Consider the following 24,656-nt stretch of genomic DNA (forward strand, 5'->3'; position numbering starts at 1 on the left):
CCAGAGCCCTACATTCTGAGCTCCTGTATACAATAGAAACAGTGAACCGACATAGCACGACACTCTCCAAGCATCCAAGCTCATGTCCCTGGGCTGACAAATGAAAACCATCTGATGAGATGTTCAATAGGGGAGTGGTTTCTGTAGCCCAGAACCTCTGGGGAGATATGAAGCCAAAGAATGACAAATATCTTCTAAAGGTCCCAAATCCTGATGAAATCCAAACCAAGAGTCAACAAGAATTTTTGTTAGGTTTTCATGATTTACTATAAATAGCTCCCACATCAACTTGAATTGTATTTTTCTAATGTCTTAAAGTATTAATTGGAATAATTCTTTGTTTTCCTAACTCAAGTTTTCAATTGCTCCTCTTAACCTCTCTTTTTCCTCTTATTCCCTGTTACTGTCTCAAGTCTTCAAATATCCCCTTCTCTCACATCAATCTTTTTTTTTCTTTTTACCTTGGTGTGTATTATTCTTTTCTATCTTATCTTTCTTTTTTATTTTATCTTTTCTTTTGCACATTTTTTTCTTCTTCCCCCTTTCAGCACTGTATACTGCTATGGCAATTTTACTACATTTAGTAATTAATTTTTCAAGCTTTTCCAGAACTTTACTACAAATTATTCCTGGATTAGAGGAATTATGGATAACATTATTGACAAGTTTTTGGCTTTTCAAAAGGTTGAATTGTATATGACTTTGCTCTAAAGTGATTGTAGGGAGGATTCAAAAGGGTGGGCTAGAGGGAGGCTGCATTTCCTGTCACTCCATGACCTAGGACTCAAGCAGTGGGAATACTGTTTCTCTACAAGTTATTAAAGCAACCCCGACAGCTGCTCCTGTGCAGGACCCTGTGTGGATCCCCATCTTCCAGCATGGGGCTCCCTCTGGTCACTTCCATCTTGGAATACTGCAAACACTGCCATAGTCACCTGTACCTGGGGACATTGGACAGGGTCTGGAGACAGCCACCAGCCACAATACTGCACATAATAGAGCTGCATCTCCAAACACAGCAAACAATGCCACCACCTGTCTCAACCCAACACCCTATGTATGAAAGCATCTGCCTCGATCTTGGGACACTTTTGTCACCACCTTGGGTTATCAATCACCATCTTTAGTTGGAGCAACTTACATCTTGGGACACCGGCTGGTGCCTAGAAGCAATATCAAGGTATTTATAGTCCCCCAATTCCCCCCGCCTCTGCAGCCACTAAACCAGCACAGTGCTTGCAATTACATGGCTGGTCCAGAGCTCACAAAGACTGGTCCTGAAAAGCCCCATACAAAAAAGCTTTCTGTAATAGGTGCACAAGCCCCAGAGCTCAGTCCCAAAGTCCTCCAGAGAAAGAGGTTCCTGATTGGGAAGTAGAAAGAAAGGGGGTGAGTGAGCTACAGATGCATTCTCAGCTGAGTTCTACAAGGCCTTCAAAGAAGAACTAATACCAATACTCCTCAAATTATTCCATGAAAACAAAAAGAGGAAACACTTCCAAACCCATTCTATGAGGCCAATATCACCCTGATTCCAAAACCAAACAAAGACACTGCAGAGAAAGAAAGCTTCAAATCAATATCTCTAATGAACATAGATGCAAAAATTCTCAGTAAAACTTTGGCAAATGTATAAAAAAATATTAAAAAGATAGTGCACCAAGATCAAGTGGGGTTTATCCTAGGGATGTAAAGTTGGTTCAACATACAGAAATCAATAAATCTAATTCATCACATCAATAGACTTAAAAATAAGAATTATATGATCATCTCAATAGATGCAGAAAAAGCATACACAAAATATAGCAATCCTTCATGTTCAAAACACTAGGAAAAACTAGGGATAATAGGAACATATCTCAACATTGCAAAAGCTAGCTAGGCTAATCCCAAGGCCAACATTATTCTGAAAGGAGAAAAAAGAAAGCATTCCTTCTAAAAACTGGAGTGAGACAAGGATGACCTCTTTCACCACTTCTATTTAACATAGTTCTTGAAACTAACCAGGGCAATTAGACAGACAAAAGAAATTAAAGGAATACAAATAGGAAAAGAAGAACTCAAACAATCACTGTTTGCTGGTGACATCATTCTGTACATAGAGGATCTAAAATCCATTGGAAACTTATTTCCCAAATCCATATATTAACAGTGTTTGGAGATAAAACCTTTGGGAAGTAATTAGAATTTGATGGGATTGTAAGGATGGGACCCCCATGATCTCATTAGTGGAAGAAGAAGAAGAAGAAGAAGAAGAAGAGGAGGAGGAGGAGGAGGAGGAGGAGGAGGAGGAGGAGGAAGAAGAAGAAGAAGAAGAAGAAGAAGAAGAAGAAGAAGAAGAAGAAGAAGAAGAAGAAGAAGAAGAAGAAACGAGGAGGAGGAGGAGGAGGAGGAAAGAAGAAGAAGAAGAAGAAGAAGAAGAAGAAGAAGAAGAAGAAGAAGAAGAAGAAGAAGAAGAAGAAGAAGAAGAAGAAGAAGAAGAAAGACCAACTGTCACACTCTCTTTGTCATCACCAGGTAATGCCCTCCACTATGTGATGACAAGGCAAGAAGGCCCTCAGCAGAGGACATGGAACCTCTGAGCTTCCATAATTGTGAGCTTAGTAAATCTCTAATTCTTTATAAGTTGCCCAGTATGTGGATCCATTTATAGCAGCAGAAACCTAAGACCAAAAAAATATATAGTGTTTGAATGATTTTAAATAGAAACTAGTTTCACTGATTTCCCATGTGATTTGTTTAAAGAGTTCAAAGACGAAAACTTGGAATGGAACCACTATTTGACCCAGTCATCTTACTCCTAGGTTCATATCCAACAGATTTAAAAGCTGCATTCTACAGTGACACAGCCACATCAATGTTAGCTCAATTCACAATAATTAAACTATGGAACCAACATGGATAAAGAAACTGTGATATGTATTCACAATGGAATATATGTCATCCTTAAAGAAGAATGAAATTATAGCATTTGCCCTTAAATGAATGAAATTGGAGAATATTATGCTAAGTGAAATAAACCAATCCCAAAGAACAAAAAGCAGAATGTTTTCTCTGATATCTGAATGCTAATTCACAATAAGGTTGGGGGGAGAATAGAGGTATTTTGGACTAGTCATAGGGGAGTGAAGGGAGAGGAGGGAGCATGTTGGTAGGAATGATAATAGAATGAATCAGACATTATTACCCCATGTGCATAGATGATTACATGACCTGTGTAACTCTACATCATGTATAACCAGCAAATGAGAAGTTATACTCCATTTATGTATGATGTGTCAAAATACACTCTACTATCATGTATAACTAATTAGAACAAATTTTTGAAAAGAGCCAAAGGAGTTAAAACTATCCTATATTATCACTGTCAATTCCTACAACCATAAAATCCAACTCCCCATCCTATAGAGCAGTTATCCCAGGTACAATTATGCTTTTGCTACCATAACTTAGTGTTACCTAAGACAATAGCAGAAAAGTAAAATCAGAAAAATAAATGTTATTTCTTGGACAGAATACCAGTTAGTTATGTTAAATGCCAACTGTCCACAAAAACCAACAGAACAATTCACACTTCAAACAATGTTTATCAAATATACTGGTATAAGAAAGAGCCCATCTCAACCGAATCTAAGTACCATCTGAGAAGGAAGAGATAAGAGGTTTGTAGGGTTTGAGGGGAGTGAATGCAGTGGTTTGTAAGTGTTCTTCTCAGTCAGGAAAATGAATATGAGCAAAGTTCATGACAATAGTTTAGATTGATGATTTTTAAAAGAATTTTAATAAGCAATTTTTTTTCTTTTGTAAGAAAGCTGTTTGTTCAAGTGAAGAATTTTCTGTCCTGAGAGGTGAGCTATTTGTTAAATTAGTATTCAAGAACTTCTTTAATTAAGCAATATCAGTGCAGGTAGATTCAGTTCTTACTGAATTATAGTTATATAATTCTAGGTTTGTTGAGGGCCGTGAATCAAGTCAAGATGGCGCCTGGCAGTTTGCCAGGAGGAGTGGTTTGTGAGGCAATGCCACAGAGCCATTAAGATGGTGGGGATTATTGGTTGATTGCTGTGTCTGGATGATGCTAATTGAGTCAAGCTGTGTGTAAACAGTTAGGTATATATACCGCTGTTGTTCTGTAATAAAGCAGTTCCCGTTTCAACCTTCAAGTTGCTTGTCACCTCCCGGTTACTTTGCCCAGCCAGACTGCAGCAAATGGTGGCTCGTACAGGGGAACTCTGGGATGCTTGGGGGTAAATGACAAGGTAAGCTGCCCATCCCTAGAAATAGATAGAATGGGAGGAAAACTGCCTGTCCCTAGAAATAGATAGGAGAGGAGGAAACCTGCTCACCTCTGAGGAAGTAGATAGGGCGAGAGGACAAATGGCCATTTCATGAAAATGGAGAAGATTGATACAGTGTGTTTTTGTCTTGTTTTGTCTTGGTGTGTGGTATTGTCTTTGTTATGGATATATGGGATCAGAAGTTAGTAAGAACAAAACCGAAAGGGTGTTAAGTAAATTGCTAAAGGAAGTAGGCACTCCAATAAAACCAAGAACAGTTAGGGCATACGTTGATAAAAGCCCAGGAACTCTAGTCAGAAAGAGGAAAGAAAGTTCAGAGGAGAAAGGACTATCAGGGAAGGAGTTACAACAAAAGGCTACTACTAAACACTTTTCGTCACCAGAGGGTGCATGAAGCGGCACGGCGTGGCAGCTGCCGAGTGTGCAAGCTGGTCACTGCGCAGCAAGGACTTTCCAGACGGCCCTTCCCCGCCCCCCGCCATGAGGCTGCTTGTGGAGCAGGATGCTGCAGGTGGTGGTGGGGGACGCACCCGGCACCCCTGAAGTTTGGCCATTTCCAATGCCAATAACTAATGAGTCGTCAGTTTTTCCCTATTTGCTGCAGGTGCTGCCACAGGATATTCAGAACTCCAGTTTTCAATTATGGTGACAGCATTTACCTTCAGATGCTTTGGTATTTTACAGCTTTTACCACAACTGCATCAGATTACAGTTATTAACATTAAAGGTCCTGACCCAGTGATTGTCTGGAGTCGGAGGTCTGTTTGTGTGTTTCCACAGGGAGAACAGCAGCAGATTTGGATTCCAGAGAGACTAACCAAAGCAATTTCTACAGACCAAAAAGAAGATGATTTGGCTCAAATCTATAATAGCTGATATCCAGAACTCCAGTTTAGCTATCCTTACATCTGCGACAATGGTTCTCCCACACCCGGAGGCTAATGAATAATGAGCACCATTAAGGCCTATTTCAAATGTAAAAAACCTTGAGGCTTACTTGTGGGAATGCCTTCAAACCCATATGCAAGTTACAGGAAGAAGGAATTACAGCTACCATCATCACAGCTGTTGCAGTTTCTGCTGCTGCAGCTTCTATGATAGCTATCACAACAAACTGTACAAACTGTTGCATCAATATTTACTTCAAGACATATTAATGGATTCCTCTGCTTTAAGCTGCTTATAGAACTTACCTGGACTGTGTATCACTTATATGCATTATGACAACAAATTGTAATAGTACCAAGGTATTTTTGCTGACGGTGTCATCTGTGGTACAGTTTTTTTCAGGGGTTTCTCACTTGGAGCAGTCAATGGCTTGGTATCATGGCATTTTATATCCTCCTCCTTTCTGCTTGTGGCAGGTTGTTTATGGTGTTTGTGTAAAAACCACTATGGTCGTTATCCACAAGTATGGCTAAGTGTGTTGGGCCAGTAGTCAAAGATGCGTAAGATCCAATTACAATGGTACCAACCTAAGCCAGGAGGCTGACGATTTGAGGTCAGACCATCCAATGACGGGTAAGGACCATATGTAGTATTGGACAACCTAAAACAGGCACGGTCCCTAAACCACAACTTGTTGTTTAATAAAATAAAAGGGACCATGAATCAAGTCAAGATGGTGCCTGGCAGTTTGCCAGGAGGAGTGGATTGTGAGGCAACGCCACAGAGCCATTAAGATGGTAGAGATTCCTTATTGGCTGATTGCTGTATCTGGATGATGCTAATTGAGTCAAGCTGTGTGTAATCAGTTAGGTTTATATACTGCTGTTGTTCCATAATAAAGCAGTTCCCATTTCAACCTTCAAGTTGCCTGTCACCTCCCGGTTACTTTGCCCAGCCAGACTGCGGCATAGGTTCATAATAATTTCTCCCTACACAGCATGAAGTTATTCTTCCTTTTTGTTCTGACTTCTGATGTTTGGTTTTTTTTTTCATTTATTTAATGACATTATGTTCTATACTTATGTATCACATTGCCTTTCCATATTTCATTCTTCAGTTTCCCTGAAGTCTGCCCAAAGTGGTTATGCACTTTTATCTAATCAGTATAAATCACCTGGAGCACCCTTGTTTGTTTGCTTTTATATTTTTAAGATGAGCTTCACAAATTTTTCAATTCTGAAAAAATATGCTATGATATCTTTAAGTGTTGCCATTTTGTCAAAGGGGAATAAAAGGAATGTCATTAGTGGCTTAATAGGAATAGGAAAGATAATAGAATGAACTGGACATTGCTTTCCTCTGTGCGTATATAAATACAAGACCAATGTAATTCCATACCATGTACAACCAGAAGAATGGCCACTGTAGTCCGTATATGTATAATATGTAAAACTACATTCTACAGTCATGTATAACTAATAAGAACAAATAACAGATAAAATCAGAAAAAAAGGTGTTGCCACTTTGTGTTTCATTATTACTTATTTTTTGTAAATTAAATTAGAATGTGTTGTATTTCTCATACTGTTATGTGTGTATCTTCACCCCTGTTGAATATATCTTATTTTAAAATTATTTTTATTTCTTATTTTTTTAGTACTGGGGATTGAACTCATGGCTTCACATGTTAGGCAAGGGCTCTAATAATAGCTCATTTTTGCTATTGTATTTTCCTTATATTTTCACAATTTACTATATCCTTCTGAAACTCTTCCTGATGTGATGTTTATCAACTGACTTTGTATATAACTTATGTGATTATAAAATTCTCCTAAACACCCTCTTAAGTGTTTTTTAATCCTTATTTCCCCATCTCCCAAGAATTATCACAGCACTCTGTATTTTATCTTTTATTACCCAAAATTTTAAACATATAAATGCATAAATGTAACATGTATAATTCATGTTCCCATCACATACTTTAAATAAATATTAACTTATTTTCAGTTTTAACTATACCTGCACCCACTTCACTGATTTCCATATTATATTAAAGCAATTCCCAAATGTTGTAATTTCATTTATAAATTTATCAGTATATCTCAATAGAGAACAAGCTTTTTTCCAATATAGCTATCATATCATAATTATAACAAAATTAATATTTCATTAATATGATCAAAGGTACAGAAAATATGTATATTTATAATTGCCTAAAATTGTCAAAACTATAATGGTTTATTATTTTTTAAAATTCCAAATATATAAACAGATTTTGACTGGCTATTAGTCACCTTTCCATTATTATAACATTAATATGAGTTAATCAATTTATAAAGAGAAAAATCATATTTTGGCTCACATATTTGGAAGTTACTATGTGTGATCAGAAGAACCTATTGCTTTAAGGCTTGAACATTGGGGAGGAAGCACATTATGGCTGGAGAGGGTGGTGGAGAAAAGATTTATATCTCATGGCCCAGAAACAATGGAGAAAGAGGTCCTACTACCCATTTTGAGGATATACTCTCTATGATCCAAAGACTTCCACTAGGCCTCACCTCCTAAAGCTTCTCAATAGCAACAGACTTGGGACCAAGCCTTACTACATGGACCTATGGTGAACATTTAAGACCCAAACTATAATATTTTTTCCCAAGCCCCAAAGGCACATGCCCATCTCACAAGGTAGGATAGATTCAGTCCATTCCCAAGAATTCCAGAGTCTGAACTATTGCAGAATTGGTCAAAAATCTAAGTCCAAAATCTTCTCTGAGACTCAAGGCAAACTCATTTCAGAGCCCTGTAAAAGTAAAAATGAAAGTTATATACTTCTAATATACAATGGAGGAACAGAATAAACATTCCCATTCCAAAAAGGAAGAACAGGAAAAAAGGAAGGAGACCAAAGCAAGATTGAAACTCAATAAGGGAAACATTAAATCCTACAGCTCCAGGTTTGTCATTGAGGATGAACTGTGGTGGGACATGGGCAGCTTTGATATTTCCTCCCTCCAGATAAACAAGTCCATCACCTTTAAACTCAGCCTCCCTCCAAGCCTTAAGGCATGGGCAAAATGTATCCAAACTTGCCACAGTGTGATATGCACAGCCTCTAATCCAGTTTCCAATGTAATTCCATCTGAAACTTCATCAGCATAGTCTTTGCTGCCTTCATCCCTAGAAGCATTCAGCCTTTCTGAACTGCCACCAGGATTATCTGTTAAATTCTGCTTTGATATCAGTCCTTCATTTTTCTAGCTTGCTTATTTCCATCAACTTTTTAGTTGCTGCAATCAAAATACCCAATAAGAACAGTTTTAGAGAAGGAAATGTTTATTTGGGGGCTCATGGTTTCAGAGGTCTGATTCTATATACAGCCAACTCCCTTGCTCTGGGCCCAAGGCAAGACAAAATGTTATGATATAAGAGTGTGGTGGAGGAAAGTGACTCTGCACCAAGAAGCAGAGAGAGAGAGAGAGAGAGAGAGAGAGAGAGAGATCTTCTCACCATGACAAAATACAAAACCCAAAGCTTTGTTTCTACATATTCAACACAGGCACAATTTTTAAAATATGCTTTTGATCTGCTCCCAATGACCCACCTTCTCCAGCTATAGACCATATGCCTATAGTTACTGTTATGGTTTGAATGTGAGGTATCCCCCAAAAGTTAATGTATGAGATGGTGCAAGAAGGTTTAGAGGGGAAACAATTGGGTTATAAGAGCCTTAACCCAATCAGTGAAGTAATCCCATGAGAGGATTAACTGAGTGGTAGATGAGGGTGCACAGGGTGTGGCTGAGGAGGTGGGTTATTGGGGGCATGCCTTTGGGGTGTATATTTTGTATCTGGCAAGTGGAGTCTCTCTCTGCTTTCTGATTGCCATGTTAGCTGATTCCCTATGCCACACTCTTCCACCATGATGTTCAGCCTCACTTGGAGCCCCGAGGAATGGAGCTGGCTGTCTATCAACTGAGACCTGTGAAACTGTGAGCCCTCAAATAAACTTTTCCTTTCCTAAAATTGTTCTAGTCAGGTCTTTTAGTGACAGCAGTGAAAAAGCTGACTAAAACAATTACTACACAGTTAATAGTTATCAGTGGATTAAAGCACTGATTAGGTTAAAGTTCTCATAACCCAAACACTACCTCCCACTAATACCTCCCACTACCTCCCAATAATGCCAGGCTTTACCACAAAGAATCTTTGGTGGGGGTGGAAGAGAATTAAGATCCAAACCATAGCAGCTGATATGCATGTTTTTTGTTAATATTTTTTGGTTGTTGATGGACCTTTATTTTATTATTCATTTATATGTGGTGGTGAGAATTGAACCCAGTGCCTCACACATGCTAGGCAAGTGCTCTACCACTGAGCCACAACTCTAGACCCAGTTTATTTTTATTCATTTATTTTATGTAGTGCTGAGGTTTGAACCCAGAACCTTATACATGGTAGGCAGGTGCTCTACTACTGAGCCACAACCCAGCCCCAACAGATAGTGGTTTTTTTTATATCTATAAAACTATAATCTCTTATCACTCTTTCTGTAATATTAAAAGTCATTAATATTCAGTGACTAGATTATGAATACATGGTAATCACTTGGTTCCCATGATGAGTTATTTCCAGTTAGCTCCCGCTCCACCCTATAAATACCAAAATCTGAGGAAATCCCTTATATAAAATCATTTAGTAATATAAATACTAAGAAGATAGTTATTATACTATATCATTTATGGACTAATGACAAAAATGTCTCTACATGTTCAACACAGGCACAATTTTAAAAATATGCTTTTGATCTGCATTTGGTTTAATCTGTGCACCTGTAGTTACAGATGGCTAGCTATATTTTCAAATTCTTTTCTTCAAGTAGCTTTACTATGTAACTGTAATATGACCTTTACTTTAAATTTACATTTGAGTTCTAACTGAATTCTTTTACTTATTTCTTATATAGTATTAATATATTTTTAATTTTCTTATTTTTCCACTTGGGAAGAATTTTTCTCAATTTTTACAGACTTAACAGCCATAGTGCATTTTATAAATCCTTAACTATTTGTTGCTTTCATTTATGAGAAGTTATTTGAAATAGGTAAAACTGTGAGCTCAAGATACTTTTCCTCTCATTATTCCATATACTTATTTTTTTTCTTCTAACATCTAGTGATATACATAATATGGTCAATGTTGATGTAAAACTTGGACCTTAAGGAAAATTTATCATGAAAACTGCTTATGGCCTTATGAATCGCAGTTTTATTATAAGAGGTGCTGGAGGAACCTTATAAATATGGACATGTTAACTCTCATTTATATCAGAAACAATATTTTTGAAATAAAAGGAGTCATTTCCACCTTAATACCTATCACCTGGGATTCTCTGGCTGAACAAAAGTATAGAATAATGAACTTCCTTCAAGAAGGTTGCAGTAAAGGAGGTAAAGAACAGCAAAGTAGGATTAAATTTAGCATTTTTTTTCAGTGAATTAAATAAGTAAAAGGAGGTTAAGTTGATCTATCTGGGAAACAGGGTCACAAAACATGCTTGGAGAAAATCGAATTGCATTCTTTTGGGGAGGGTGCCAGAGATAAGAGATGTCAACTCTGTCTACATAATAGGAGGAGAATTAAAAACTTGGGAAGCAGAATTATGATTCTCTGTCTTATTAGCTGAAGGACTAGGCAAAAGAAGCTGAGTCACTCTTTTATTATAGACAGGATAGAAATAAGCTCACTCAGAGAGGGGCAGAGTACAATTTATACAAAGAATATTAACAAATAGCTTCAATAAATACATTTTGAGACTTAACCTTTCATTCTCTTGGGAAATAGGTGAACCTTGGCTAAAAACAAGATATAAAGTGGGACCTTAGAAGGCAATGTAAAATAAATTTGTAAGAGAAGAAAGTCTCAGAGTCATGACTCCTCCTGTTCACTTACTTTTTAGATTCCATATTAGGCATCCATTTAGGATGGTGAAAAATGCTGCCAAAACAACTATCATAAATATTACATCCTTCATCCAGCTTTTGTACAAGGAAAAGAAAGGATCTGAAATAAAGACTGAGAAAGGTGCAAAAATTAGGAAATTTGTGAGAATGAACTAGAGGGAAGGAATGTACAGGAATAACATGTAATATTACTTTACTTGTACTTAGAATTTGTCCTTTAGAATCATTGTTTTACGACTTACAATGGACTAATTAAATTAATCCTTGAAATAGCTACATAAAATGAATTTTAAATATTCTTTTGTTACTATCCTCTTTATCATCAACTTTGAGTTTGTAAGTGGATGAAAAATTTGGGAATATTGGGATGAGTAGAATGGATTTGGGGCACATACTATAACTATATAACAACAAATTGGAAACCTAGAAGAAATAAATAAATTAGAGGGAACACATAACTTACCAAGACTGACTCTAGTCAAACAGATCATGAACAAGTAAGCAGATTAAATCAGTAATCAAAAATGTCTGGAAATCAATAATAAAATAAGAAAGAAAAAATTCCTACATCACATGGTGAATAAACAATATGCTACTGAATGAACAAAGGGTTACAGAAGATATCAAAGAGGAAATTAAAAAATTCTTAGAGGTAAATGAAAACTCAGACACAACATATCGAAATCTCTGGGACACTATGAAAGCAGTACTAAGAGGAAAATTCATTTCATGGAGTTCATTCCTTAAAAGAAGGAAAAGCCAACAAATATATGACCTCACACTACACCTCAAAGCCTTAGAAAAAGAAGAACAAATCAGCAGCAAATAGAGTAGAAGGTAAGAAATAATTAAAATCAGAGATGAAATCGAAACAAAAGAAACAATTGAAAAAATTGACAAAACTAAAAGTTGGTTCTTTGAAAAACTAAATAAGATTGATAGACCACTAGCCATGCTAACAAAGAGAGAGAACCCAAATTACTAGCTTACGGGATGAAAAAGGCAACATCACAACAGACACTTCAGAAATACAGAAGATAATTAGAAATTATTTTGAAACCCTATACTCTAATAAAATAGAGGATAGTGAAGGCATCAATAAATTCCTTAAGGCATATGAGCCACCTAGATTGAGTCAGGATAATATAAACAACATAAACAGACCAATATCAATTGAGGAAATAGAAGAAGCCATCAAAAGACTACCAACCAAGAAAAGCCCAGGACCGGATGGATATATAGCAGAGTTTTACAAGAACTTTAAAGAAGAACTAATACCAATACTCTTCAATCTATTTCAGGAGATAGAAAAAGAGGGAGTACTTCCAAATTCATTCTATGAGGCCAACATCACCCTGATTCCAAAACCAGATAAAGACACTTCAAAGAAAGAAAACTTCAGACCAATATCCCTAATGAATATAGACGCAAAAATCCTCAATAAAATTCTGGCAAATCGGATACAAAAACATATTTAAAAGATTGTGCATTATGACCAAGTGGGATTCATCCCTGGGATGCAAGGCTGGTTCAATATACGGAAATCAATAAATGTAATTCATCACATCAATAGACTTAAATATAAGAACCATGTGATCATATGGATAGATGCTGAAAAAGCATTTGACAAAATACAGCATCCCTTTATGTTCAAAACTCTAGAAAAATTAGGCATAACAGGAAATTACCTCAATATGGTAAAAGCTATATACGCTAAGTCTCAGGCCAGCATCATTCTAAATGGAGAAAAATTGAAGGCATTCCCTTTAAAATATGGAACAAGACAGGGATGCCCTCTCTCACCACTTCTATTCAACATAATTCTTGAAACACCAGCCAGAGCAATTAGACAGACGAAAGAAATTAAAGGCATAAATATAGGAAAAGAAGAACTTAAATTAGCACTTTTGCCGATGACATGATCCTATACCTAGCAGACCCAAAAAGTTCAACCAAGAAACTTCTAGAACTAATAAATGAATTCAGCAAAGTGGCAGGATATAAAATCAATTCCAATAAATCAAAGGCATTCCTGTATATCAGTGACAAATTCTCTGAAATGGAAATGAGAACAACTACTCCATTCACAATATCCTCAAAAAAAAAATAAAATACCTGGGAATCAACTTTAAAAAAGAGGTGAAAGATCTATACAATAAAAACTACAGAACCCTGAAGAAAGAAATAGAAGAAGACCTTAGAAGATGGAAGGATTTACCTTGCTCATGGATTGGTAGAATTAATATTATTAAGATGGCCATACTACCAAAAGCACTTTACAGATCCAATGCCATTCCCATCAAAATCCCAATGACATTCCTTGCAGAAATAGAAAAAGCAATCATGAAATTCATCTGGAAAAAATAAGAGACCCAGAATAGGTAAAGTAATTCTAAGCAGGAAGCGTGAAATTGGTGGTATCACGATTCTAGATTTTAAACTATACTATAGAGTTATAGTAAGAAAAACAGCATGGTACTGGCACCAAAACAGGCTGGTAGACCAATGGTACAGAATAGAGGACACAGAGACAAAATCATGTCAATTTACAAAATCCACAAAATTACAACTACCTTATATTAGACAAAGGTGCTAAAACCATGCAATGGAGAAAGGATAGCATCTTCAACAAATGGTGCTGGGAGAACTGGAAATCCATATGCAACAAAATGAAATTGAATCCCTTTCTCTCATTATGCACAAAAGTCAACTCAAAATGAATCAAGGAGCTAGGAATCAGACCAGAGACTCTGTGACTAATAGAAGATAAAGTTGGCCCTAATCATCATTTGGGGACAGGCCTCAAATTTCTTAATAAGACACCTATAGCACAAGAGTTAAAACCAAGAATCAACGAATGGGACGAATTCAAACTAAAATGTTTTTTCTCAGCAAGAGAAATAATATGTGAGGTGAATAGGGAGCCTACATCCTGGGAACAAATTTTTACCCCTCAAACATCAGATAGAGCTCTAATCTCTAGAGTATACAAAGAACTCGAAAAGTTAAACAACAAAAAAGCAAATAACTCAATCAACAAATGGGCCAAGGACTTGAACAGAAACTTCTCAGAAGAGGATATACAATCAATCAACAAATACATGAAAAAATGCTCACCATCTCTAGCAATCAGAGAAATGCAAATTAAGACTACTCTAAGATACCATCTCACTCCAATAAGAATGGCAGCCTTTATGAAGTCAAACAACAATAAGTGCTGGCGAGGATGCGGGGAAAAAGGTACACTCATACATTGCTGGTGGGACTGCAAATTGGTGCAGCCAATTTGGAAAGCAGTATGGAGATTCCTTGGAAAGCTGGGAATGGAACCACCTTTTGACCCAGCTATTCCCCTTCTCGGACTATACCCAAATGACCTAAAAAGAGCATACTACAGGGACACAGCCACATCAATGTTTATAGAAGCACAATTCACAATAGCTAGAATGTGGACCCAACCTAGATGCCCTTCAATAGATGAATGGATTTTAAAAATGTGGCATTTATACACAATGGAATATTACGCAGCATTAAAAAATAACAAGATCATGGCATTTGCAGACAAATGGATGGCATTAGAGCAGATTATGCTAAGTGAAGTTAGCCAATCCCTAAAAAACAATGGTGAATATCTTCTCTGATATAACGGGGGGTGACTCAAAATGGGATAGGGAGGAAGAGCATGAGAAGAAGACTACCACTAAATAGGGAAGAGAGGTGGGAGGGAAAAAGAGGGAGAAGGGGAGTTGCACGGAAGATGGAAGGAGAACCTCATTGTTATACAGAATACATATATGATGTTGTGATGAGATAAAGAAAATAAGTGTGTCACATTAGATTGGATAGAGAGAAAGGAGGGGAGGAGTAGGGAGGATAGGAAGGGCAACAGAATAGAATAGACAATATGATTGATGTATGTACATTCCATGTATATATTATATGTCAAAATACATTCTGCTGTCATGTATGTCTAAAAAAAAAATAAAAATAAATCGTATGGTTATAAAACAGTCCCCAAAAGAGAATTTCAAGACCAATTGGTTCACAAGTGAATTATGCCACATAGTTAAAGAATTAATACTAATCCTTCTCTTTTTATGTATTGTTTTTAGATACTCATGACAGTAGGGTGTATTTTGACATATCATAAATAGATGGAGTGCAACCCATTCTTCTTAAATTCTCACAAAAGATGGAAGAAAAGGGAGCACTACCAAAGTTTTTTATTGAAGCCAGCATCACCATATATTAGAGGCAGAAAAAAATACCACACACACAAAAAAATGGTACAGACCAATGTTACTGATGAACACATTTGAAAAAGTCCTCAATAAAAAATTGGCAAAGTAAATTCAACAGTACACTAAAACACTTTGACCAAGTAGGATTTAACCTGGGTATCAAGAATGGGTCAACATACATAAATCAATAAGTATGATATAGAGCATTAATAAAATTATTAATCATCACCACAACATCCTATTATGTGCACAAAAAGGATTTGACAAAATTCAGCATCCTTTCACAACTAAACCTGTCAATAATAGGCATAGAAGGGACTCATTTTAAAATAAATGTGCTGAAAGAAGTAAAACTCTTTCTGTTTGCAGATGGCATGATCCAACAATAGGTAGACTACACACACTCACACACCCCTTCCAACACACACACACACACACACACATAAATTCAGAAAATTCTCAACATAAAAATAACAATACAAAAATCAGTTACATTTCCATATACTAAGTAACTCAAAAGGAAATGAAGATAATACCACACATAGAAAAAACCCACAAGTAACAACGTACTCAATGGTGAGAAATTGAAAGCTTTTTGTTTAAGAACTGAAATTAGGCCATTCTTGACACTTCTATTTGGCATTTTACTCAAAGATAGTAATTCAATAGTAATTTCATGACTTTTATTTATATTAGTCCTCGTAAATGCAATAAGGCATTAAAAGAAATAAAATGCATCCAAATTGGGAAGAAAAAAAATAGAATGTTGAAGGCATTCTGGGCCCTTGTCTCTCAGCTCCTCAGGCAGGAGGAGGCAATCCTCCTGAGGCAGGAGGATTGTGAGTTCAAAGCCAGCCTCAGTAAAAGTGAGGCACTAAGCAACTCAATGAGACCCTGTCTCTAAATAAAATACAAACTAGGGCTGCGGATGTGGCTTGGTGGTTGAGTGCCCCTGAGTTAAATCCCCAGTACAAAAAAAAAAAAGAAAAAAAATCTTAGAGCAAGACACACAAGATTCATTCATCACTGAAGAGTTAAATGTAGAAGTTGAATCCATTTCATTTTGATTGGACTATTTCCTTTACTTTTTAATTTGATTAAATTTCATGATTCTACCTTTTTAAACCTTTCAAATCTCTACACAGAAATCACTTCTCTTCCCCTTGTTTTCTTTCTACTCTATTTTGTTGTTTTGTAATAGGGAAGTCAGCCTCAGTGTGAGACTTAGTTCTGAAGGTCAAAGAAACTTTCCTTTGCAAATCAGAAAGTGACCCAGAGGCTTCCAGTGCTTCAGCAGAAGGCACTTGCTTCTGAGACTCTTGGAATAGCTCACAGCTTCTCCACAGCCATGAGTGGGGAAAGGAAATACAATTGTATAGACAGCTGATCAGAGAACACCAAGAACCAGTGGTGGCACCTAAAATATGGCACATCCCACTGAGAGATGTGTGATCCCTGTTTGAAAGGGTTCCAGGAGGAGCAGCTGGAGCTAGATCAAGAGGGAAGACGGTGAGACATCCTCAGGCCCTGAGTGTGGATGCACCAATACTAGCTGTGAGGGAAAAGAGGGGTCCAGACCTAGTGGCTGGGAAGCTTTCCTTACTTAAAACATCAATTTTTGAGTGTCAAAAGGAAACAGTGCCTCTCACCAATGCTTATAAAGCATCTCTGGGTGGGTAAGAAGTCCTGTGGCTGGATTTCACCTTGGCATGGAAAACGCAAACCTAGATGGCCTTAAACTCCTTAACTTAAAGATGGAAGTCACTGTTGAACAAATCCATCCATGATAGACTGTTCCAGAGATGGTGACTCCCGTGCAAAGTGTTCATGGGGTGACCTTTGCACTTAGCTTTTAAGTACGAATAAAAGCTTGGGGTTCTTCCTGGAGGACAAAGCCTCTCGCACAAGGATGGGACATTGTATCTGGTGTGAGTGGATCATCAGGGGCTCTCCTCTAGGGTGCAGGGCCAGAGCCACCCTGTGCCCTCACAGCTCCACTGTGACTGGCAGATGTGAGAGTATGTGGTTCATAGGTTGGTGGAATTAGAGTATTTTCTAATATTCTTTTACAAAATAATGAGTTCTTTACCAAAAACGATGTACTTTCATTAGAAAATAATGGCATCTTTGACATTTCACATCACTTCATTTCTACTCTGAAAATTCTAGAATCACAAGACTTTCATGTGACTTCTGTGGGGGAAAGAAGCAACATTATTTTGTTTCTTTCTGTGGTTTGTTTTCAGTCCATGAAATGATCTGCTAATATCTGTCCTGTTGACACTCAGGCACAGCTCCTTTTTCCACATTTTAGCAGTTACCTGATGAATTTAAGCCTCCTAATATCACTGTGTAGGGAAGACTGTGCTATGGATGTGCAGAACTGGGAGACCCACAGCACATAGGATGGAGAGACAGCCGGACACATTCAAACTGCACATACATGATTCCTTTCATGCTTTTTTGTTGTTTGCTTTTTTATGTTGATTTTGTCCTCCTAATTTCCCACTCTAGTAAAGCAACTCTCCTAAATATTGTGAATGCTTAGAATAATAGACCTCTTACTTCTTCTTTTGGAAAGACTATGGACTGTTTCTTAAAAGAAGGAAGGACTCCTTCAATTTTCAATGTACAGAAGTAACCATGGGTCTGAAAATTTCAGGAGACATCTATACTAACGTCATCATCTCCCAAAACATCCTTGTCTTGGGAAGACCATAGTTCAGAGGTGTCAAGTTCAACATTTCTAAATTGGGAAATAAGCCATGAATCTTCCCATGTGACATATGGCATTGGAAGACAAACGTCTTTCACCTTTGCCTACATATGACTTAGCCATCAAGTTAAAGCCCTTAACAATTCCCCCCCTTATTGCATCAGTTACCTTTTTGGGAGTAATAGGAAAGGCACATGTACATTGACTTCAAAAGTAATATTACACATGGAACTGAAAATAAAACATTCACTCTAAGGTAGTCCTTATTAAAGAGGGCACCTGAAAGAGAGGACAGAAGTGACATATGAAGTGACATCTAAAAGCTCATTTGCCTCACTTACCACTGTGCTCCTATAATCAACCCTGATTTCTCCACAGAGAAATCTCACCTAAGGGTGCCTTTGTTGCACACAGGACACATCCTTCTACAATGACTCCAAAGGAGTGAGCAATGAACAAATAACCAGGAAACCTGTGTTTTAGATCCACATTTTACTTACTCCTGGTTCTACTGATGTCCGTCAACATCTAATTATCAATAACCAAAATAATTCCCCTTTGTTGAATTTTCAGGAATTTTTAAATAGTAGTACTCATGCTGAATATTTCATGACAGTAGGCAAAGGTTTTTGCTGCTGCTAATCATTTAAGATTCACAAAAACCTTGAAGTATGATTATATTCATTTCTAAGATGTAAAGACACTGTAGATCAGAAAGATCAATGACATCCTTTAAGTTACTGAGCTAGAATTCTGTTAAACTTACACATCAATATTGTGAAGGTCTAATGAAATAATAAACATTAAAAGCCTTTAAAGCTGCAGTATATGTTTCAATTGTGAATTGTCATTGTTCTTGTAATATTTTTTTTTCTAAATCCTTCTTCTTAGCATCTGACAATATCTGTATCATCAAAACCCAAAACAATGATAAAGGGTCACATTCAAAGGGTGTTTGGGAATGTAGTAAGCTACTTAACATTAACTATCCCATTATTGGATAATAGTTAATACTTAACATTAACTATTCTCTTTATGTTTCACTGACACCAAACCTTAAAGATGGAGCACTCACTTGCTAGGATGATACTTGTTAATTTCTCTTCCCCTGTTACAGGGTTGGAAACAGCACATAATGCTCTCTGACCGGTTTCTGAGGAAAAGAGTCATCTTCATGTGGAACAATCTGGCTCCATCCTGGGAGTATGATTTTGATGAATATGGAACGACCTCTCCCCTGCTGTTTCTCCACTCCATTTGGGGCTGTGGAAACCACCCTCCTGAGTTACACTCCACCACGAGTCCATCACTAACAGGAACCTGGACATGAATCTGTGTCTCCAAGCCAAGTGCTGATGGAAATGAGAAAGAACCATCAAGACAGTGATTGTATTGGGGTTGGATTGGCAAGTGGAAAGGAAAAATATCTCAATCATGTGATCTGAAATTTGAAATTCATGAATTAAATCCATATTTAATTTATAAGTTAGACCAATTGGTAACTCTGTATGGGAAGACTTTCTCGCAAGTGATTTATCTCCCTGGTTGGGTGAGAGACGCTCAGGCAAGCTTTGTCAGAGCCTTCCCCACCCTGTCTCAGGTGCGAGGGCTTGTCTATGTGGTGGTGTGCCTGACCACTGACCTGAAGACCAATCACTGATCCTGACCTTGGAATGCTGCCCCCCTCGACCTTCATTGGATGAAATTTTCCACTGAATTTTTTGTTCCCCAATAAAAGCTCACTCCCTGGCATGTTCTCTCTCTCGCTGGCCTCTCTTGTTAACCTCACTACCTCATTAGGTGGCTGGAGGCAGGAGCTAGGAGGAGCTGTCTCTGAGCTTGGCAAATAAGGTAACTAGAGTCATGTCTCTTTAATTTTAAACTCACTAGTTAATTTTTATGCTTTCAAACCTCTATTATGAAGCTAGCATGCTGGTCACATGGCTGAACTCTGTAATGACTATTTACTGCAGAGTGTATTTTTGCAGTAGCTATGAGTACTTATAATTCCTAAATTTTTTTTAGAATATGAAAAAATAAGAAGCATTGAGATAATTTTCCTCATATTTCAACTTATTATGTCAAAACAGCTTTGTTAAACAATGTTCCACAAGCACACTGACCTGCCACATGTAGGTTCATGCCGGCTGCATCACTGAAGTCAGTGCCTTTAAATGAACACCTGTATGGTCCATTATCAGAAATGCTGACACTATGAATTTTGAGGGTCACTTTACTCTCCCCCATGGCCTCTTTCACAAACTCTGTGTGATTTACATATTCAGGGGCAACTTCTCCATTTACTTCATGACCGCCTCTGTATAAATGAACAAGCCTGAAATTGTCACCCCTGAACCAGCACACCTCCATGTGCTCTGCGCTTTGTTGTGGGGACAACTGGCAGCTGAGAGCAGCCTGTCCTCCTATTCTAGCCACCAAGTGCCCCTTGGGAACAGTCACCATCAGTTTCTCTGTGCAAGAAGAAAGAAAACCAAAATAAGTCATAATCAGTAACAACCCTGTTGCTAGATACTACAAAATTCTTCCCAGCAGACCTAAGCTGATCTAAATGTCCATCTCTAATTACATTCTCTTCAACTTAAACCAATATTTTATTGTTTGGTAAACCCAATGATACTTCATTAGACTTTCAAAAGTATATTCTTTTGGAAGATTCTGGGACATGGTGGAATAGGAAGCAACAGCAAACTGACTCCCCACCCCAATAATTGTATGGGCAGCATCTATCTTGTATAACTATTTGGAAACTCTGAAGCCTATTTGTCTCACAACTTCCAGGAAAAGGCTTGGGTGGTAAATTATAATTGATTTCAGTAAAATTCAACTTTTATCACAGTCCAGCTATCTGCCCCTATCCTCAGTCCCTTGGTAGTCAGTTGTTCATGTGTTTCTAAAGCAGTCTGAACATAACTTGTGGGAGTCAAGTGGGCAAAAAAAAAAAAAAAACTTTATCTTCCAAGCATTGGGGTGTCTGTGCTATAATCTGATTACTGCCTCTGATCACAGAAGTGCAGACAATGAAGTAGTTGGTCATCATGATTTTCCGTCTGGTTGCAAGGCCCCTCCTTTTCCAACCAAGGTGACATCCAGGGTATTTAAAAGCCTCTTTTCTCTTCATTTTTCTCTTTTTGTGGGGGGGATGGGGGTGTTGGTACCAGACAGTCAAGACTGGGACATTCAAAAGCAATTGGGAAGAATTATACAGTGTAGGCACATGCCTAAAGAAAGGCACAGACTCATAAAAGACCCAAGGAAACCTTAAGCTTATACTTTAGGGTGAACCTTATCACAAAAATAATTTATAAGAAGCAAAAAGCCCAAAGCATTAAACAAATATGGTTCAAAAACATGCAATTCCTTGAGGAAAGACAAAAGTGTTGAAGTTAACAAAGCTCAAGGGACATGTGGGACATCATTTATCAGACCAACACATGATGCATTGTAGGATTTCCAGAAAGAGAACAGAGAGTGAAAAGGGAAGAGCATCTCAGATAATGTCTTTCATCAAATTTAGGAAGTTTTCAGCCATGATTGTTTCAGGAATATTCCGAAAAGAAGAAACAAAAGTGGCCCACAGGTAATTTTAAAAATGTTCTATATCATTATCCATGAGTAAAATATAAATCAAAACTACAATGAGACATCATCTCAGTCCAATTAAAATAGCTGTTTTGTAAAATAAAAAATAAGAGCTAGTGAGGATGGAGAGGAAAAGGAACTCTCACACATTGCTGCTATGAATTTAAATTAGTAGAGCCATTATTATGAACAGTATGGAAGTTCCTTAAATAGAATATTGTTCAGTTATAAACATAAATGAAATTTCATCATTTTTCAGCCAAATAGATGAAACTGGACATACTGTTGAGTACAATAAACCAGACACAGAAAAATACCATATGCTCTCTCTTATATCTAAAAGGTTAAAAAAAATGTTTGTTTGAACGCAGAATAGTGATAAGTAGAGGTTGGGAAGGGTAGGTAGAAGAATAAGGGAGGACAGATTTAGTCAGTGCATGCTATAAGCGTGCATTGAAATGTCACACCAAATTGATGGTGGAATGTGATAGACATTATTATCCAAAGTACAGGGTATGAAGTCACAAATTGGTGTGAATATACTTTGTATACAACCAGAGATATGAAAAAGTGTGCTCTATATGTTTAAAATAAGAATTGTAATGCATTCCTCTGTCATATACAAATTTTAAAAATTAATTAAAAAAAGAAATGTCACACCAAATTGAATTAATAGCAGGGTCTCAGAGATATTTGTACATCCATGTTCATAGTGACATCATTCACACTTAAATGGAGAAACCCATGTGTCCATCAATGAATGAATAAATATAAATGTATAATACCCTCAAAAATACAAGAATTGCTTTACAAAACTAAAAAATGGAGATTTTAGTATAACTTTTCAATGAGAAAATCTAGTAGAACCGCATTCCAGCAGAACCTTATTTGTCCAAGGAGAACAACCTGAATAACCGCCTAACTAGACTTTCACTGCCCTGTGCAAATCCACACAGAGCGCCAGAGAGACTCTCAGAACTGCTTTCAGTGGGTGGTGCCTTCAGTGCAGCGATGCCCTGTGGGTATGGATCTAAGAGGTACTGTGAGAGCAAGGAGTCAGTGACAACCAGACGAATCTTCGGTCGCATATGCTCCATTAACCATCTCACAGAAGTCAAACTCTGTCTTTTTTCTTCCCTCTCTATTTTCATTACAATCTCCTCCCATCTTTTCCAAGTAAATTCCTTTAGGCAATTTTGACCACATATAACTCTGTTTATATATTTTTGCATCTGCTACCATGGAGACAGTTCTTTCACTGAAGCTCACGACAGTGTTCCCCTCTCAACTTGAGGTCACAACTAGGTCATTTGATAAGTCTAAGCCATTGGTACATTCTTGATATAAAGCCTAATGATTTTTCAATATTTACAAATCATTTTTGAATCTCCAACCATAAAACACATCATTTTAGAAAGTTATTTTATTGGGCTATCTTTGTTACTTTGACCTCAAGATTTTGTTACAAAAATTGGTTATTTTTTCGAAATTTGTAATAGTATGAAAAAGTTTAAATAGAAAGAGAAGTATATATTCAATAGAGTTAATAACACAACTCTAAAACTGACCTAACAGAGTTTCTTGGGGGTAGTTTATACACACACACACACACATATTTTTTAATATATATATATATATATATATATATATATATATATAATTTTTAATATAAATTTATATATATTTATGTGTATAAATATATATAAATTTATATATAAATTTTTAACATTTCTTTTTTATTCTTTCTTAGAATTCATATCACTCTACTTACATTATTCAACTGTTCGTAAATTTTATCTACTCTTTTTTCATTAGGCCCCATAGCATATTAATTACAGTTGTTCTAAAGTTGTGGTCTGATAATTCCCACATCCCCATCATATCTGAATCTGGTTTGTTCCCTCTCTTCAAACTATGGATTTGCCTTTTAGTATATCTTGCAATTTTTTTGTGGAAAGCCAAATATAGTGTATGAGTAAGAGAAATTCTGGTGAAAGCTTTTAGTGATGAGGTGACAGAGTCTGGGGGGAGGAGAGGCATTCTGTGGTTCTCTGGTTAGATTTCAGTTTGGGTCAGCCTGTGCTCTTGGGCAGTGGGCTTCCTGAGTGCTTCTCTGCATGCTGCCCCCTCTTAAGTGGGACAAGATGGATAGAGGAGCCTGGAGTTAGATATTTCCTTTCCCCCAAGTTATTTAGGTTATGGAACTCCAAAAGGTTGGGCTCTGGCAAAATAGTTTCTCTTAAAGACAGTACTTATTTAAGACAAGTATGTATCAGAATGATTACTTTTCTCTTCTCCTTACTAGAAGCACAAATAAATTTTCTCCAATCATTTACTGTAAGAACCTAGTGGAAACCCCGGAGGTAAAAGGCACAAGTGTCCTGCCTGCCCTGGGCTTCTCTGGAGTCTTTGGCTCGAACAGGCCCACACCTAACCTCTAGCAATTGAAGAATTACAGTTCAGATTTTCCTATCCTGGTACTGATTTCCCCAGAGGTTTCTGCTTACGGATTTCTGCTCTAGTAGATTTCTGCACATGTTTGTCTCTCTGATTTGGGGATCAATGGTTTGCCCTGTCATCTCACTTTTCATGGATCTAATTTGCTGATTTTCATTTGTTTATCAATATTTCTCTTGATATTACAATGAAGTGTTAACTTTAAGCTCCCCCAAAAGTTAACAGGACACTAGATTTTTTCTACAGTTGAGACTGATGTGGAAGAAGTAGATGTTCTTACCTGAAGTTAATGTCATCATATGCAAGAGAATCAAGCACATACAGTATCCAGAAAGGTAGGAGGATGTAGGCTCCATCATATCTGGAAAAAAAGACTGGAATAAAGTCACAAATTGTGAGATACAATGTAGAGATTGCATGAATACAAAAGATTTAATCAAGATTATAAACAGGGATGACCTCAGACTCTTTCCTCTTACAAATCGACCTTTCTC

The 24,656-nt window shown here is 37.1% G+C and overlaps 1 protein-coding gene across 1 annotated transcript; it reads right to left on the minus strand.

Moving 5' to 3' along the window:
* Window positions 1-4,660: 4,660 nt before the first annotated feature.
* Window positions 4,661-24,521, minus strand: LOC139707373 (selection and upkeep of intraepithelial T-cells protein 8-like). The gene is given in 7 exon segments (XM_071618595.1): window positions 4,661-4,837; window positions 5,296-5,421; window positions 18,329-18,384; window positions 19,181-19,230; window positions 19,232-19,457; window positions 20,229-20,576; window positions 24,443-24,521. Coding segments are annotated over 7 exon segments (1,062 nt in total).
* Between the last annotated feature and the right edge of the window lie 135 nt (window positions 24,522-24,656).

This window comes from Marmota flaviventris, chromosome 10 (assembly GCF_047511675.1).
Source record: "Marmota flaviventris isolate mMarFla1 chromosome 10, mMarFla1.hap1, whole genome shotgun sequence".
NCBI classification, from domain to species: Eukaryota; Metazoa; Chordata; class Mammalia; order Rodentia; family Sciuridae; genus Marmota; species Marmota flaviventris.